Source organism: Pimephales promelas, chromosome 1, assembly GCF_988280905.1.
Source record: "Pimephales promelas chromosome 1, fPimPro1.hap1.1, whole genome shotgun sequence".
Classification (NCBI taxonomy): domain Eukaryota; kingdom Metazoa; phylum Chordata; class Actinopteri; order Cypriniformes; family Leuciscidae; genus Pimephales; species Pimephales promelas.
In genome coordinates, this window is record NC_142769.1 from 28,230,317 (window position 1) to 28,249,561 (window position 19,245).

General features: G+C 37.1%; 2 protein-coding genes and 1 long non-coding RNA gene across 4 annotated transcripts in view; all 3 read left to right on the forward strand.

The window, feature by feature from the left end:
- Positions 1-4: 4 nt before the first annotated feature.
- On the forward strand, positions 5-15,532 carry abcf2b (ATP binding cassette subfamily F member 2b). The gene is given in 17 exon segments (XM_039692440.2): positions 5-134; positions 2,975-3,196; positions 4,102-4,257; positions 6,674-6,886; positions 7,955-8,137; positions 8,378-8,549; positions 9,333-9,361; positions 9,364-9,427; positions 9,646-9,748; positions 10,605-10,700; positions 10,855-10,974; positions 11,356-11,445; positions 12,113-12,223; positions 12,329-12,391; positions 13,258-13,386; positions 13,518-13,721; positions 13,837-15,532. Coding segments are annotated over 15 exon segments (1,848 nt in total). The 5' UTR covers positions 5-134; positions 2,975-3,196; positions 4,102-4,103; the 3' UTR covers positions 13,954-15,532.
- Positions 15,533-16,692: 1,160 nt separating this feature from the next.
- LOC148998441 (uncharacterized) lies at positions 16,693-17,752 on the forward strand. Its single transcript, XR_016158017.1, has 4 exons — positions 16,693-16,856; positions 17,120-17,185; positions 17,360-17,449; positions 17,573-17,752. It is a non-coding gene; the product is annotated as an uncharacterized LOC148998441 (long non-coding RNA).
- Positions 17,753-18,589: 837 nt separating this feature from the next.
- Positions 18,590-19,245, forward strand: part of prkdc (protein kinase, DNA-activated, catalytic subunit) — a 32,088-nt gene continuing 31,432 nt past the window's right edge. Inside the window, exon 1 of one of the 2 annotated variants that reach the window (XM_039692436.2) lies at positions 18,590-18,894. In XM_039692436.2, the coding sequence (XP_039548370.2) occupies positions 18,732-18,894 (163 nt within the window). In that variant the 5' untranslated portion in view covers positions 18,590-18,731. The remainder of the gene's footprint in view (positions 18,895-19,245) is intronic. The other variant, XM_089129373.1, reaches the window with a different exon arrangement.

Sequence of the window (19,245 nt, forward strand, 5' to 3'; positions counted from 1 at the left end):
GTTTGTCCGCGCGGTTACTGTTATCCCATCCCGCTGCTGCACCGAGGGGAGGTGGGAGACACGTCATCAACCACGAATGATAGGTCAAGATGCAGGCCATCAAATGTCAAATTGTGATTACAAAGAGAGGGGAGGTGAGAGTCGCATTAAGAATAGCTACAAATAAAATGAAAAAGGAAATTAATCATATAACATTTAGCTTATAGCTCTGGTCCGTGGTCCTATGTAAATACCAGTTCACAAGTGGAAAATATCCTATTTTCCATAGCATGTGAACGCACCATTATGTATGTATGGTAAACTGTCCTTGTCCAGAAAGGAAATAAAGACATAATCAAAAGTAGTCCATGTGACATTAGTGGGTTAGTTAGAATGTTTTGAAGCATTGAAAATACATTTTGGTCCAAAAGTAACAAAAACGAGGACTTTATTCAGTATTTTATTCTCTCCCGGTTCTGTTGTCATTCCTCGTTCAGTGACGCTGGTGACACAAGACGCTGCTGACATGTTATCAGTGCGCCAGAGCTTTACACTCTGAGGGAGACGCACACCAAACAAAACAATCATCGCAAACATGTCTAAGGATTTCAACACAGAGGAAGGCTTGAATTTTGCCCAGCCATATTTATTTGAACCTGAATACATGGATGCACCAGATAAGTGTCTTAAGTCATCGTCACTGCAGACTTCTGAACGCGGCTTGACAACAGAACCGGAAGAGAAATGCTGAATAAAGTCGTAGTTTTTGTTATTTTTAGACCAAAATATATGTTCGACGCTTCAAAAAAAATTCTAACTAACCCACTGATGTCAGACAGAGTCTGGCCTTGTAGCCATTAAATGAGCACATTTAATTTCATATTTGTTAAAATATTATGTTATTTTTTTCCATGTTGTTGAATATGAAAAGTGAACAGCATGCATAGGATATGTAATATCGGGAGACATAGAGTGGGTCAGACATGATTTTGATAATTTCATTAAGTTTTGTAGAAAGCCTTTATTTAAAGTGAATTTCGTTTCGACTTGTATCTTAATTTTAATCCATTTTTTATCAACCAATTGCCAGTATTTAATAATTATGAAGCAAATATAGCAGACAATATAATCATGACATGGAGGCGCCGGCGCGGTCTCTTGCACTGCACCTGAACTGGAGCATCTCATCATAAATGAACCGAAGCTCATGCCTCACAGACATGAGAAATATCTAAAAAAAGCTTAAAAGGTCTTTAAACGAAACAAGCTACTCTCTGATTATAAACTAAATAAGCTACTCTCTGATTATATAATCCATGATGATATATAATCTCTCTACAACACGTTCACTAATAATAAGTAGATGGCGATCGTCAACTTCATCTTTGCAGACAGAAAACAACAGTTTATTAATAAAAATCAATGCACGTGTGTCACCGGATTTTGCATGGTGTAGGCCTACGCACATATTATTTTGAAATAATGAGATGTCATTGTTAATAATAAATCTTTAATTTTGATCATTACAATAATTGAAAAAAATATTAAATGGCAAATGTTTACTCATTTATTAATAGTATATCTAGCACCCCCTCATGCATTAAAAATTCTCTTGTGGTTATAACGGCCCACGAATAAAAAAATGGTCGGGTTTAAACTGAGCTCTGGCTCATAATAAGTTTCGTTTAGAGACACAATGTGCACAGGCTCGGGTAGGTTGAAAGCAAAGCTCTACAGTGAATTATAGTGAATATTACATTTTTGAATATTTTTCATAAACAAAAATTGATTTATTCCCAAAATAGCCTAAGTGTTATGACCATCTGGACCAGCGCAGTCTCATCCCAAGACGTCATATAACTGACGTCTTGGGACGTCTTTTGACCATACGTCAACATCCGCCGTTTTAGGGTACCCTTTAACGTCGGTTAGATGACGTTATCGGATCCTAACCCTACCCCAGACCTAAACCTTACCCTAAACCTACCCCGTCACCTAACTGACGTTAAAGGTAAAGCGTCAGTTGACGTCCCAGGATCCTCATGTAACTGACGTTAAAGGGTACCCTAAAACATAGATATCTATATAAAGGCTTTATATACATATCTATGCCCTAAAACGGCGGATGTTGAGGTATGGTCAAAAGACGTCAGTTACAGTATATGATGTCTTGGGATGAGACCGTTATCTGGACATCAGTTGTATGTGAACTGAATTTAGTGACACTATAGTGTGTGATAGTAAATGTTTGACTGTTTTCGTAGTTACGCTATTCGGGTTATTGCACTTTGCAAGACAGTCCCTGCGGTTCTGTCTCTCAGTCTGCGCATATAGTGATCAATGTATTTTGTCCACTGCAAAGGGAAGATCGTTTTGAGGAAAATTTGTAGCTGCTTGTCTACATTACTACGATTAAAACGAGGTGTTATTTGTGTATAACAAGTTTAGCTTATTGACCCGGAAGTTCGAATCTGTGAATTTATTGCCAACTTTACTCAACTGACGAAGTTGAAGACAATATAACAAGACTTTATGCCCAGCTGCTCTACTTCCTGAACTTCAACCAGCTCCTTGCTTCCTGTTTTCTATTATTGGACAAACTTGATTAATTCAGGTGTGTCTGATTATTGTTGTTGTGACTACTGAGGTCAGACACACCTGGATTAATCAGTTTGTCTGATAATGGAAGACAGGAAACAAGGAGCTGGCTGAAGTTCAAGAAGTAGTGCAGCTGTAAAGACGATAGAACCAGATGACAGAACAAGATGACATAAACAGAGAACATACGTAAACATATAATTTATCTGAACAACTAGGCAATGTTGTCAAAAATGTATAGGATACAAAGCAGTCAACTCATTTTTGGCACAAATGGAATCCCATAGATCCCAGGACTGGCATGACATATAAAAAGTTATATTGTATGTAATATAAAGTGATTGCATATTTGTAAATTAAGATTAAAATATTGATTTTTGTTTTCAATACAATTCAGTGTACAAGACTACGCAAAGTTACAGCATTCGTCAGCGTGGTGAAGCGTGGTTCAGCTTGGCTCTCCAGCAGGCGGTGATCTGATTCTGCTCTTCTTCATCTTCACCAAATACGGTCAGCGCGCGCCTCTGAGTGTGCGAGGTGCGCGAGCCGCGGCTGTCAGTGGCGCTGCCTGGGCGCGTGTATCAGAGATCTGGGCTCTTAGCTCGTCTCGTCTGAAAAGGTAGGCCTACGTCTATTAAACACCCATTTTACTTTGCTTCAGCTTGCCTGAATTTTCTTGAATCTATCATTACTTGTAAATGTACATTAAACGAGGTAATATCCAGCGTGTACTGTTTATTTGAGCTGAGCTGTATTCGGGCCTTAAACGCGAATTAGTCTCATTTCATTATGTCACCGATGCCAGATATTTTATACAAATTAAGCGTCACACGACTGTACATTTATATTTGTTATATTGTGTAACTTACTAGTCTCAAATACAGATGTCACTAAAAGCGCATTTGGCTAATGCCCGGTGTGTGAATAGGCTATGGGTTTGATTTGGGTCATTAAATCTACAAGGGTGTTTATTTTAAGTCACTGTCTAATGCATACATTTCTTCATGTTTTCTAAAAAAAAAAAAAGAAAAAAAAATCGTTGTTGGTAACGTTACACGTTTTTTAGTAGTAGTAGCCTTGGATGAATAGCGGTGTGACATGTAAAGTTAAGCTGCCACTCACTTCGCTCACATGAACATGATTCATTTTCATAAACTGCCACCGTTTTAGATCAGCCTCTCAAAAGACTTTCAGTACATTCACATTCAGTACTGGCCGAGGTGTTCATTGTTTTTTTTTTTCTTTTCTTTTTTTATGAACAGTATTTGCAATACACAGAGTAGTGAAATACCTTAATCCTCTTTATATGGAGAATGGCCATATATAAATTCACAAACCACTGTCAGGGTCATTGCTGTTGATTTACTTTCAATCAGGTGAGGTCAACCTATTGATCTGTATTTATGTGTGTAGTAGGTTGGTAATTTATATATGAGCTCATGTGTGTATGAAAATATTTTAAAGTAGAAAATGTAATTTGAGATATTAAAACTCACAGGCTACTGTATGTACTTAACCCCGCAGCCATGCCATCAGATCTTGCTAAGAAGAAGGCTGCAAAGAAGAAGGAGGCTGCCAAAGCTCGACAGCGTTCGAAAAAGCATGATGAGGTGACCGGAGATGGAGAGCTTCCAGATGGCCAAGAGAATTGTGCAGTAACTGATGGGGAGGCAAATGGAGGTGTGTTTAAAATGCTGCATGAAGTTAGAAGAGAGAAAGAGACATATTGTAGACAAGTGATTATTCACCCACACTGTGCACTTCCTACCTTTTTGACAGTTCACGCTCATATAAGGCACCTTGGCAGAGGCAGACTCAATTTACACACAAACATAGAGATGTTATAACATCATTTACTTGACATTTTACTGAATACAAGCAGTGCATGATTTCAGTACAATAATTGTTAAGTACAATAACTGCTGTTTGGTTGACGAACCATCTAATTAAAGGATAGTTCACCCACAAATTTTAATTCTCTAAACATTTACTCACTCTCATGTTGTTATGAGTTTCTTTCCTCTGTTGATAGTTTTCCATAATTTTTTTTTCCATACTATGGAAGGCAATGGGGTCCACCAACTGTTTGGTTAACCATATTCTCCAAAATAACTTATTTTGTGTTCATCAGAAGAAAGAAACGCATAGAGGTTTGGAACAACACCCTGTTCAACACCAGGATTGGGCACCCTGTTCTAAGGTGTGCAGTTACTTTCCATTTTAAGCACTGATATTAAGTAAGTCCATTCTGTCGACTGCATTAAAGTTTCATATCACTTCGCCAAATTCTTTCAGTTTTCAAAGGCACTGACCAAGCTAACCAATATGACAGACAATAGCATAAAAATATATTTTTCCTCTAAATTACTTTTTATTATCTATAAAAAATGGCCTCTTTTTCCCTGCTATCTTCTGACATGCTCTGACTTTTCCGATAAATAAGCATGCAACTGAAAAGCTGCATGACATTTCTCACGTTTCTAAGCAGTTAAAATAGCTTCGCTGCTACAGAACACTGGTGAGAGCCTCTCTCTCTCTCTCTCTCTCTCTCTCTCTCTCTCTCTCTCTCTCTCTCTCTCGCTCTCGCTCTCGCGCTCTCTCTCTCTCGCTCTCTCTCGCTCTCGCTCTCTCTTGCATAACTGCACATCAACTGCCTCCATTACTAGCTCTAAAATTACATCTTGGAATTAGCAGCAGAGGCTTGGGGTGAGATGCATAAGAAATTAGTCCCACACACATGCATTTTAATTCAAAAATCAAACAAATGTGTTGAAATAAAACATCTGAACAATGTCTTGAGGCCTGGTAACCATAGTATATGCAGTATCAGGCCTGGACTGGTAATCTGGCATACCAGGAAAATACCCGGTGGGCCGACGTGCTTTTTGGGCTGATACATCTCATACAAAACTCGTACAGCACAGCCGTACTGGGTTAGTGCCGGTGTAATGCATTGGCATTGTTTTTTTTGTTTGTTTTTTTTTCCCTTTCTGACAGACCGGCCCATGAAACGCGTAGATCAGTGGCCCATTGGTTATTTTCTTGATGGACATTGGGCTGGCCCAATCACATCTTTAAACACCTCACACTCGCATCTGAGCGAGTGAGCGTGCAGTGTCAGTGTGTATCTGTCAAAATATTCTGAGAGATGAAACGCAAGGAATGTGCAGAGAAATGACGTGAAAAGTAGATGCAGGCCCTCAAGCAATGTGTCAAAATATATATTTTCTGCAGCAGCAGGACCTTAATCAGCTCCAGTGACTGAGGAGGAAAGTGAGGATCAGGAGAGAGATGAGAAAGTGTAGAGCCTGCGGTAAGCAGAACTACTTTCAACTATGTTATGAGTGTAGGAACCCATTTCCCAGTTACAATTAACGCAGTTTACTATAAAATTTAATGAGACACGTTTGTAAACCATGTTTTCCGCCAAAATAAAAGCTTGAAAAAAGTCAAAAAACTAATTATGAAAGTTTCCTTTATTTTTCAATGCATTTGTTTTAACAATATTAGGCTATTACTGTCATATGGGATTAATATTATAACTATTATTATGCAGTAGTGTTATGTAGACAGACACTGTTACTAAAAGAGGTTCAAATTTTTCTTTGTTTAATTTGCGCACAGAATATGGGTTGCAGCTTTTAATTTTGAACTCTTTAAGTGCACCAGATTGATGAATTTAACATTAAAATTCACAAAATATGCACAAAAATTTCTTACGGGGGTGCATGCCTCCCAACCTCCCTAGAAGGCTAAAGGTCTACCCAACACAGTTTTACCAAAAATCCTGTGAGAGACACTGGTATTGCTATGCCAATGCAGCTTATAACTTGTTTTTAGGATTCAATTATTGTCAATTATTCTTTACATGAAAAATCATTTTTGCTTTAAAAACAAGTCAAGTCACATTTATTTATGTAGCGCTTTTTACAATACAGATTGTATCAAAGCATCTTCACAGTGATAACATGAAAGTAATACAACACAGATCAATAATGTTGTTGAACATTAAATGTCCCTTAATAGGCTTTATAAGCTTTGCTCACCTCTTACATGCTTATCTTTTCTATGTTGCTTCTTTCACTTTTTTCTGTAGATGTCACCGCTCTGGCTAAGGACCTGGATGAGTTTGAGATGCGTAAGATGGAGGCACGGGCAGTGACGGGCGTCTTGGCCTCCCACCCCAACAGCACTGACGTTCACATCAGCAGTCTGTCGCTCACCTTTCATGGCCAAGAGTTACTGAGCGACACAAGCCTGGAGCTCAACTCCAGCCGGCGCTACGGTCTCATTGGCCTCAATGGTACAGGTATGAAACTTAAGTGACATTGGGGCTGATGCTTTCTTTGCTTCTCAAGCTTTGTATTAGAGATGCACTGGTTGATCGTCCAGAAATCGGAACCAGTTTTTGATCCAAACACACAGGTTTTTGTTTTATTTCAGCCGATCTCTGTTTCAGACTTTCTATTGAAAAAATCTCTATTTCTGCACAGACTGCATTGCGATAATTTCCTAAAATGTGATTAGTGTGGAAATATCACAAAGACCTTTTAAACAGGACATTAACACAGGCTGGAGATGGGACACATTTAAGACGGATGCAAAAAAAAGAGAATACGTGCCGCAGCAGAGCAAACACTGTACCGGGCACAAAAATGCTTGAAATATTGAAAGAAATGTATATAAATATTGAATTGGGTTTGGGGTATTATATGAATGCATCTCTACAGAGAACTGGCTGTCTTCAGAAAAGTTTCGATGGCATTATCTTTTCTTCTTACCTCCATATAATGCATTTATGCCAGCGCTGCTTGTTGTACAGCGGTACCCAAAGAAACTGTTCCATAAGTACCATCTACTGGCAGAGAGAGTGAATATTCAGTCCGTCTGCTGTTTTTGTCTTGTGCAGGTCTTCTTCTATGTAGCATAATTTCACAAATATAAAGACAATTCTTTTTTTTAAGTCTTGAAATTATGCAATATGATTTAAGTAAAACCAGCTGCTCATGCTACATGTGTGTAGCATCTTTGATAGTGATTAAATTCAGTTCTTGCCTCTAATTTCCAATGACTACATATATTTTTTGTTTAAGGCCAGTTTGGCCGGTTATAGAGCAAATAAACAACAACTAAATTTGCTTAAACAAAGAAAAAATTTTGCTTCTAAAAATATTGAAATCTGCAATTAAAAATTCAGGATCTGTTTATCCCTACATTGTACAGTACATAGACCTGTGTGTAAAATTTTGTATGACTTTCTACCATAGCTACCATGACATTTACATTGACCTATTAATTAACAAGACATTCTCGTAAGCAAATATAATAAAGGTTAGGGGCATCTATGAATGGTAATATTGTTGAATGCTCTTTGTAGGCAAGTCCATGCTCCTGTCTGCTATTGGCCACCGAGAAGTTCCCATCCCAGAACACATAGACATCTACCACTTGACGTGTGAGATGGCCCCTAGTGAGAAGACAGCACTGCAGTGTGTTATGGAGGTTGATGAAGAGAGGATAAAGCTAGAAAAGGAGGCTGAGCGATTGGCTCATGAGGACTGTGAGTTATCCACATATTTCATTAATTCTTCCACATTGCATCATACACCCAAATGCATCACAGGTTTTTGCTATACAGTATATGCGTAATATAAGCTAATGCATTATAAGCAAATACACCTGGCCATTCAACTCTTATTACTGTTTATATATATATATATATATATATATATATAAATGCTATTCCTGTGGGTTTGCTGTCATTTCTTTGACAAGTTCTCTGCTCTTCTCCTCACTACAGCAGAGTGTGAGAAGCTGATGGAGATCTTTGAGCGTTTAGAGGAGTTGGACGCAGACAAAGCTGAAGTTCGAGCCTCACGAATCCTCTTTGGACTGGGTTTTACCCCTGCTATGCAGCGAAAAAAACTGAAAGATTTCAGTGGAGGCTGGAGGATGCGTGTGTCCCTTGCCAGGTATGAAAATGGCATTTAAAGGTGCAGTGTGTATTTTTTTTTTTATTGCTAGCGACATCTAGCAATTCGGTTGCAAGTTTGCACTAAGGGCTCAGCCCACTGCTCACCCTTCTCTTTTGAAGAAGCTACAATGGCTAAAACAGGACAAACATATTGTCGTCTGAGACAGCAAAGAATAGCCAGACTGAGCCAAGAGTGTGTAACATTGTCACTGTTTCTGTAACACTAACACAGTCCATTATCAACCTCATCATGGATAAAGTTTACAAAGCCATGGTCAGGTGAGGATCAAGGGTATGATATTATAGCTAATCGCCTGATTGTCTCACGAACGTAACCAGCACATTTCTCCCCACATAGCAATTGCCTAAGGTGCGCCTCCGCATCCCCTACACACCATTTACTACACACAATAGGCTTTTTTTTTTCTCTGATTTTGAAAACTCTTTGCGATCGACTTGATGATGTTGATGATTCCTGTAACATACTGTTTTATGGTCCATGACAAGAGCACTAATTAGCTGAGATTGTCTCACGAACGTAACCAGCACATTTCTCCCCACATAGCAAAGCCATAATACAGTGAGGGAGAAGAACTAAGTTACATGAAACAATCCAACTACATACTGTATGTATTTTTTGGATAATTTGTAACCCAAAAAAGCCACGGACTTCAGCTTTAATGAATGGACCAAAGTCTCTGGTCAAATTATAGTTTACTAATATAATACATACACTAATATTAATACATTTCCTACATTTTGTCTAATTTCCCTCTTTCAGAGCCCTGTTCATAAAGCCCTTCATGCTGCTGTTGATGAACCCACTAACCACCTGGATCTGGATGCCTGTGTGTGGCTGGAAGAAGAACTTAAGTCGTGAGCACTGTTCATTGGATTTTCTAGTGTGCCAATAACGATATGGTAATTTGCATGTGCAGAAACTGATTAAAAGAAAGAAAAATGTCAAAAAGTTTATTGTAAGACAAATGCCTTGTGGCTTAAGTAAAGGCACACCAGGGGATATTTTTGAAACAAGGTTTTTTCAAAAATAATATGTTTTTCGTATGATGTCTAACAACTTTTTGTCCCCCCAGTTTTAAGCGCATCCTTGTACTCATCTCACACTCTCAAGACTTTCTCAATGGCGTTTGCACGAACATCATTCATCTTCACCAGAGGAAGCTTAAGTACTACACTGTGAGTGCTGTTTTGGTCACTTTTTTTTTTTTTTTTTTAAAGTTTAATATTTGGCAAATCTATTGAATGTATTTAAAGAGATGGTTCATCCAAATATTCAAAACTCATAAGTTACCCTCCCTCTAAACTGTATGACTTACATTTTTTTCTGTGAAGCATAAAAGAGGTATTTTGAGAAATGTCTTAATGATTGTTGTCAGTAGAATGGAAATAGAACATATCTTCTTTTAAGTTCTACAGAAGAATGAACCTCGTACAGGTTTGAAACAGCATGAGGGCATTAACGAAAACTAAGACAGAATATTTTTTTTATATTGTCACACCTTTTTTGAAAATATACAGTCCATTCAGATATTATTGAATGAAGCTCCATCAGTGTTTAGGAGCTTGGATGTAAAAGCTTGATTGTCTTCAAAAATCTGTATTGCTACCCAGCAAGTAATAGCTGTCATTTCACAGGTTCGGACTATGTCAGACTATGAGTAAGCCACTTCTAGACAAGATAACCTTGAATTTAATTGTTGCGTATTGTTTTTGTCAAAACAACTTGCAAGATTTATGATATTCCACCATTCAAGCAAAGTCAAGAGTGATTACAAGGTGTTTGGTTTAATTTCTTTGAGAGGTTCTATGTGTAGCCTGTGACTCTATTCTTGGGCTATGGTTAGACATCTACAGTATAGCATTTTCTCTGACAGCCCAAATTTTGCCTTGTTTTCGCCTAGACATCAGGGCTGTGGACTGCTATTGCACACCGGACTGCTATTTGGACTGCTATTGCACACTTATCACACTTATTAACCATAACAAAGGTACAGTATGAGAGCGGTAAATTCTGTTATGTATGCAATTTTAGGGTAACTATGACCAGTATGTGAAGACCAGGGAGGAACTGGAAGAAAACCAGATGAAGCGGTACAACTGGGAGCAGGACCAGATAGCTCACATGAAGGTGAAACAGTGCAGCCTTGTGGCCTTATTGCTCTGTTTGAGTTGCACTTTGTCTTATTTCATCATTATTTTATTGTGTTGTTGCCACAGACATATTCACCAGAGCTATGTCATTGCAAAAATAATGTCAAACTTATTCCCTTAATCTCTTGTAGAACTATATTGCCCGCTTTGGTCACGGCTCTGCAAAGCTAGCTCGCCAGGCTCAAAGCAAAGAAAAAACACTGCAGAAAATGGTGGCTTCTGGCCTAACAACTCGTGTCGTAAATGATAAGGTTTGTCACACAGACAAACACACATCAACACTAACACACTGTATCATTTACAGTTCTTGCATGTCATTTTCTCTTTCCCAACACCTGTTATCGGCATAAAGCATGCCCACTTTGACTAAGTCAAAAGAAGTGAAAAGTGAGAACCATTTAGAGAAAAAACACAGACACGATTTTTTTTTCTTGTCACTTCAGTACAGGTTTGGTAAAAGCAATTGATTAAAAATGAATTCTGTAATTTCCTTAACAGTTTACTAAGCCGACATTTGCTGTGGTGACTATAAACACAGCTTAAGCTTTGGCCTTTAGAAGGCACTGCGTTTGCTTTTAAAGATGAAATTGTCAAGTGTTTATCAGAGTTTTAACCACACCTTTATCCTTCAGACCTTGTCGTTTTATTTTCCCCCTTGTGGGAAGATCCCGCCTCCGGTCATCATGGTGCAGAATGTCAGCTTCAGATACTCCAGTGACACAGTGAGTCAACAGCCTGTTGCTGGATCATTTACACAGTATTGTCTGTTTGTGATATTTTTGTTTCAGCACTCATACTGTAAGCTGGCATAGGCCGTATTATGTTCTAAAGTTTTAGTAAGCCTTCTAATTCTATAAGAATATTGAATTCCACACTACAGCCATAACGATAAAGCCACAAAGGAACAATATTAATGGAGTCCTTTTCAAAACAAGTTTTTTCCAGTTGACATTGACTACCAACCAGAATCCACTCCACTTTAAAGAGCTCAAGCAGTAGACAGCATAACTGCAGACTATACTTATAGACCATTTTGCAAGATGTAAACACTGGTCCAGAAGCACTTCCTGTTTCAGTTTTTTAACACTACATAAAAGCTGGGATAAAATACAACCAACAGAACATATAAAACTGAATCAAAAAGTTAAACACACATCTTTAAGATGTTTTCTTTACATGTGAAATAAAGAAAACAGTTACAAACTGAAACAGGAAGTGCTTCTGGACCAGTGTTGTTTACATCTTGCAAAATGGTCTATTGTGCGTTGGTGTGGACGCTACTATAGTTATTATTATTGGTGAAAATGAGCATTTGGACTGAAAGACTGTGGCACACGTTAATATATCATAAAAATTGTTGTCGTTGAATTTAATTAAATTTTTTTACAGCATTTTATTTATAAGAACTTGGAGTTTGGCATTGACCTGGACACTCGAGTTGCACTTGTGGGTCCCAATGGGGCAGGGAAGTCCACACTTCTCAAGCTACTAATGGGAGAGGTCAGTTATGAAAAAGAGAGTGATTTGACAGTTAATCGTCTTTTAAAAAGTGAGTTTTAAAGTCATTCACATTAATTGGCTTGTGTTTTTATTTATCTGTTGCAGCTTCTCCCCACAGACGGTATGATAAGAAAGCATTCACATGTCAAGATTGGCAGGTATCACCAGGTATACCGTCTTCATAGAAATACTAAGTATGATTAGATGACTTACTACTTGTGGTGTTCTTTGCGGTTTCATAACATTAAATGTCTTAGATATCTATGTACTGTATATACATAGAGATACATATTAAATGTTTTTGTTACAGTTCTAGGGGAATATTACAGAAACTTTTTTTTTTCTTAAATTAAAATCTGACACGTTAATTTAAGATTTTTCATAAATTCGTATTACAGAAGCAAATCTTAAGTTGATTTAGGATTCTTATTCCTATTTTACAAAATCTGATCTCATCTGTAGTTAGGAAATCTTAAACCCCTCCATCAAGTTTGCAACCAAGCAACCAATGGCACGAAATCAGCTGCTGTGAAGTAAAACAGAAAAACTAGAGAATGAAGAAAAAAATAAGTGGTGCTTTTCATTAAGTAAAGTTTTGATAAGCTTGGTAGAAAAAGCAAAGCCTAATCCTTTCATTTCATAGGAGCCTAATTATTTGGTTTTTTTTTTTAATTATTTGAGTTTTTGAGTTATTTTGAGTTTTGTCGCAGCACATCATTTGGGTGTTCACAAAGTCTTTCCACCATCAAACATTGTTGTTCTTCATCTTGTATCATTGATTGTGATTATTACAGTTGGCTTTCAAATCATTTTGAAGTTAGGACACCATTGGGGTTCTCCTAAAGTTATGACAGTTTTTAGGATTTTTCGTGGAGAACTGAAATTGCCATGGTTACCAGATAAGATAGGATTCTAAAGTTAGGATTTTTCTGCAATGCGCCTCCTGAAAGCTAAATATTGTCAAATTATTTATGTTTCTTCATAATGTAAAGAAATAAGCACATACATTGTAAGTATTGGTAATTGTTCTGCAGCATCTGACTGAGCAGCTAGAGCTTGACCTGTCTCCTCTGGAGTACATGATGAAGTGCTTCCCTGAAATCAAAGAGAAAGAGGAGATGAGGAAGATCATTGGACGTTACGGCCTGACAGGGAAGCAGCAGGTAGGTGTGTGTGTGGTTGTGTTTAGTGTGCAGGGGTGTTAACATGAGTACTACATTATTTTGAAGTCCAAACAATACAGCACGCTATACTTAATTATTTCTGTTTTAACTGTCATATCCCTCATATACAGGTCAGTCCCATCAGGAACTTGTCAGATGGCCAAAAGTGTCGGGTGTGTTTTTCCTGGCTCGCATGGCAGAATCCCCATATGCTTTTTCTGGATGAGCCAACTAATCACTTGGACATTGAGACAATTGATGCTCTGGCTGAGGCCATCAGGGAGTTTGAGGGAGGAATGATGCTAGTTAGCCATGACTTCAGACTTATTCAGCAGGTACGTCTTATAGTACAAAGCCAGTAAATGGATCATACCCATTATTAGTGTGTCTAATTAGGATCATTTGACTGATCTGAATTGTGTGATGGATGAGTTTTCTATCTCATTCTAGGTGGCTAAGGAAATTTGGGTTTGTGAGATGCAGACCATCACCAAATGGAATGGGGACATTCTGGCTTACAAAGAGCACTTGAAGTCAAAGGTTCACAAACAGACTCATGATGTATAAAAATCCATGAGCTGAACAAACAAGCTTTTCCATCACGGATTGATTACCCTTCTCAATTTCCCAGATGTGCATGACTGATGGAATTTTAAATCGGACATTGAACCCAGTTTCTCAGCTGTTGTGGATTGCATTCCATTTTACTGTCATCTAGGATTGTTGGCAACTTAAAATCAATCATTAAGCGTTCCCTGGTCTTATATCTACCGCAAAACATAAGACCTACATCAAAACATAACCTACGGTGCTCAAACCAAAAATAATGACAGTAGACATAAAATACCAAAACTGAGGAGTGTGAATAATGCCTGCATATGAAGGCACGTACACTTGGAACAACAAAGGGTTGTAAGACTTCTGTAAGACCTTCCTTTAAAGCAAGCTGAGCTGCTGTGGCATTATTTAGGCAAAAAAACTAAACACATCAGGCAAAACTGTGCTGTTGCTTAGTTTACACGTACAATCAAGCCTGTTCAGCTAGCTTTACTTGTACCTGTGAAGATAATTCTACTGTAGCTTAGCAATACAACAGCAAGCAATGATTAAGCTGTATGGTTTCTAAATATTTTAAGTAGTTTCTCAAAGAAGACTATGTGCAAATATGTCCATGTTGAGCAACAAGGTAATTGCATTAGTTCTAATGAACAGCTGCACCCTTGCTCATAAAATAGCAAGTCATGCAGGTTTCAGTTGTTAGGAAATGTTCCTGCCCACACTGTGTGTGAGTGTGTATTTCTAACTTGGCTACACATTGAGGACAAATTTTATAAAGATTTTCTTTGTTAAACTCAACAAGATGATCTGTCTCTGTCTTTCTGTTTCCCACTGTATTCATTTCTTAGTTCATACTGTAAGAGGAGTGTGTGGTGTTTGATTGTGAGGGTGATGTGCGTTATCCTCCACATACACCCTAATGTTAATACACTCTACAATGGCTTTGTCAAAGCTTTTAAACACATTGGGATTAAATGAGATTAAACTGTATGGACCACGTACTGTATGTCTCTCTCCTACACTGAAATACAAATTTTAGCCCTTTGACAACACGAACAGTCTCTGGAAATATGCTTTCCTTCCTAATATAATCGTGTCAGCTGCTGCTAGTCATATCTCTAGTGTGTGTCTACTTCCATCCTTTCACAATTAAGGAAACCAAAAATTTGACACCAATTTTCAATATTGTACAGGGAGCCATGTGTAGGAAGATCGATTCCTGTAAGATAGCCACCTACACAGCAATATTGGACATATATTCTTTAAGTTTCCTCTTGAACTCCAGAAGATAGTGTATTTGCAAAAGTGATGAAAGAATAACAGTGAGTTGTGCAAACAGGAAAGTATTGCAAAAATAACACAGCTTAGCAAGTGCCTTTATAGTTGGTCAAGACTCTTTGCTTACAGATAATTCTTCATACATTTATGTTTTTGAGTCCTAAATTATGTGTGAGAGTGTGTGTGTGTCACAAATCATAAATAGTTTCTTCAACTTATTAAAATATCTTACTTTACTGCAACTATCTGTTTCTGCTTCCTTATCATATTTATTGTGTGTGATTTATAAAATACATTATCCTTCATCACACATATTGTGTCTGGTCACTTTATATCTTATATCAGAAAATGCGTTGAACCATGTGTCCTGTATCATAGCTACATGAATGATCTTTGCAGCAAAAAAAAAAAAAAAAACCTGTGTGGAAATCAGTTTGTTTTCAGTGAAATATGATTAATTAAATGCATTGACAGCTCATTGCACCTGACAGATTACACTGAGTGGAGCGGGTGACCGGTTTAAGACGGCGGCTCCATAGAGGTCGATGGGGCGTTTCACAGTATGTCTATGACCAACAGTATAATACAATTATTATTTGTATTTTGAGCTTAAATTTCACAGACACATTCTGGGGACACCCGAGACTTATGTTACATTTTGTAAAGAGGAGCATCATTCATAGGTCCCCTCTAGAATCATGACATTTAGAGTTTTGATAGGCTATTCTTATCTACACACAAATTGCAGTAGGCCTAATTTGTTGGAGGGGATAGCTACATCACAGGACCTGAAATAATGGTGGTAATACTAATTTATATATTATGTTGGCAATATGTTCTTACATTTAACAAATAAGATCTAACATTATACAAATAAATATTCAGAGGTAGGCTAAATAAAAAAAAAAACTACTCAAGATTCAATGCACTAAACTTGTTCATTCTTTTTTCTGTGAAGCTTAAGATAAAAGGACAAGATGCATTGCTGAATGGTGACTGCTGAATTGACAAATATGAGAAAATAAAAAAAAAATTTAAATATATTTTAAATTATGTGTAGGCCTATTCATTAGCTCAATTGCTCAGTATGAGATGAGCTAGCTTTTTGAGAATACAAACTTAAATGATTGGATTACAAAGGTAAATCAGCACAATGTAAAAGCAGTGTTTGTTTAATGTTCAGTTCAGTGAAAATAAAAATATGAGTCAGAATTTTCTTTCATCTAATATCCTATTTCATATACACAAACAAAATATGTGTGTGTTTAAAAATACAGTAAATCTTCTCTTGAATTGAATTCTATTGAATTAACTGTCATGTTTGTTTACACAAAAGTAAGTCTTTACCAAAGTTTTTAAATTACATGCTTATCTCATTCATTTGCAACATTTGTTATCAGACACATGCACATTTTGTCATCACTTAATTGCAACATGACTTTCTAACGAGATCAATATAAAAGATGCTGTAACTTCCTCAAGTACAAGAGGCTACTGCTGTCTAGTGTTCAGGCTCGTGGTATCCCGCTGCAATGAAGCAAAAATCAACCCTTCATTTGACTGTAGGCCATTTCTTTCTCATTTTCATTTTTATACAAGGAGCCTTGTCAGAGAAGCAGACCAAACCACCATGGGTGAGACAGCTCGCAAATTAACTTGCAAAATCTACTCTTGAAGTCTGTTTATTTACTTGGTTGAAATAAAATGAATGAGAGCACTATAATGAGCATTATATCAAATGATAAAAAGATCACTAAATCGGTTTTCTTCAGTTTTATCAGTTTGAAAAAAGTAAAAAAAAAATGATAAAAAATGTTTATGAAAATGAAATTTAAATAATGTGCTTTATTGTATATGTTGATGATTCTTTTTTTTTCTTGCTATCTTTTTTCCTCAGAATTTTGGGGTCATATCTATGGCCTTCAGTGAAAAAAACCCAAATTCAGAGATGGATTATGATGAGGTGACGTCTCTATCTGTTATAGACTACCTTTAGAATCATTATCTCACTAAGGATGTTTTTTTAGCCTATGTTTGGAGTATAGCCTACTTCTGGTAAATGTCTTATCTTATCCAGGCTATTGTATTGTGGATTTAAAAGCAGGAACACAGCTTTTGTTTCCTCTGCTTTACTTAGCTGTCAGGCGACATGAATCTCTCTGGATCCAGTGATGACTCCGCTGTGGAGGAGACATTCACCACAGCAGGACCTGAGCGACCAATGAAGGCAATTTAAATCTCTCTCTCTCTCTCTCTCTCTCTCTCTCTCTCTCTCTCTCAATATCATATAACAAATAAGTTATAGGTAAAATAAATTAATCTTGTGTATGTGTATTTCTTTTTTCTGAAGTTATTTGCAGAGAAGAGGAGCCAAGACAGTTAAAACCTGTGAACGTGATTGTCACACTGCCTAGTATTAAACATGTTTTACATTGCAGTAAATGTTGGGCATGTCTGAGTCTACTTCAGAATTTTGTCAAATAAATTAGGCTAATGACAGTTAGAAATTAAAATGTTAGATGCAAAACGATATTCAGTGTCTCATTTCTCTTGTCTTCAAATTCAGTGTCACTGGAAAACTAAAATTGAGGGACAAGGGTATTTTTTGTAAGCGTGTTTTTTCCCCCTCTCTGATCTGTGTCTTCTCTCGTAGAATAGCCAACCATTTAGGCTACTGCAGATTAGCCTACTGGTAGATTCGAGTAATAAATAATTAAAGAGCCATGAATTAGCCTACATAGGCTAGCTACACGGGGTAAGTTAGGCCAACCCAGAATTGACATTTCTTCAGCACCAAATAACAATGACTTCAACACAATGTTTTGTTGTTGTTGTTTTTTTTTACATTGAAAAATGAATAAACAATTATTTGACTTATAAGTAGGATAGCCTACATTTATTTCTTACCTTCTTTTGAACCTTAAACAAAAACTTCTCGATTAACATCACGTTCTCTTCAATAGGGTGTCAAATTTATCCAAAATCAAATATTTACTCTCACATATATTAAGTAGAGTTTTTTTTTTCTGGAGACTTTTTAAATGAACCTCACTACATCTAACGTTACAAGACAAATCGTAGCCTAGCCAATGCAAAATGTCAATGCAATATGTAAAATAGCCTAGCATTGCATTTTGTATTTAAATTTACATTTTACATTACCATTATAGCAACGTTTGGTGCAAAATGAAAATGAAATTACATAATTTACATTTGCCATTTCATACACTAGTTTTAATATGCATTATGAGGTTATTAGCATAAAAGCACAACCTCCTCTGATCTATGTTGTTGCTTGCCAGACAACCACTCGGGGGTATCAAACAGCGACATCCAGCGGTGATAGAAGTTATTGTTCCTCCAGACAGAGTGACGTGCTGCTCAAGCAGGAAGTGAACGTGTTCACGTGTGTTTGTGTTGTTCTGTTTTGCCGCCCTTAAGCAAACTCACTTTATGTACATGAACTGTCAACGTTTAATCGTTTCTGATGTAAGCAACAGAGACAAATTATGTCTTCCGATACTTCTACTGTTGGAGGGATTCAGGGTAATCTCCTAAAGCTTCATTCATTACTTGGAGACACAGAGAACAGGAATGCTGCTTTAGTCTGCCATGACATTATTGGAGACTTGGGGCAGGAATGCATGATAACTAAAAATCACAATGAACTGGGTAAGAACTTTCTCATGCAAAAAGCATTGCGTTGTGTTTTTACAAAAAATGCAAAAACAAAATGTTTTTATTTATTTCTTGTAGTATGCCTATATTTGATACATCTATACAGAATCAGATTACAGTGGCACATGGAGTAGACCGACAGATATTTGTAAATTGTAATGTTATCCAGGTTAATTTAGGATGAGTAGCTGCATGCACATAAACTCATTTCATATTGTTGAACAAAAAAATAATGCATATAAACTCACTATTATTAATAGATAGATGGACAGATAGCGCGATATGTTAAAGGGGAATTTAAAGTACAAGAGCAGCCAGACAAAAATAAACTGTACCACACATAAA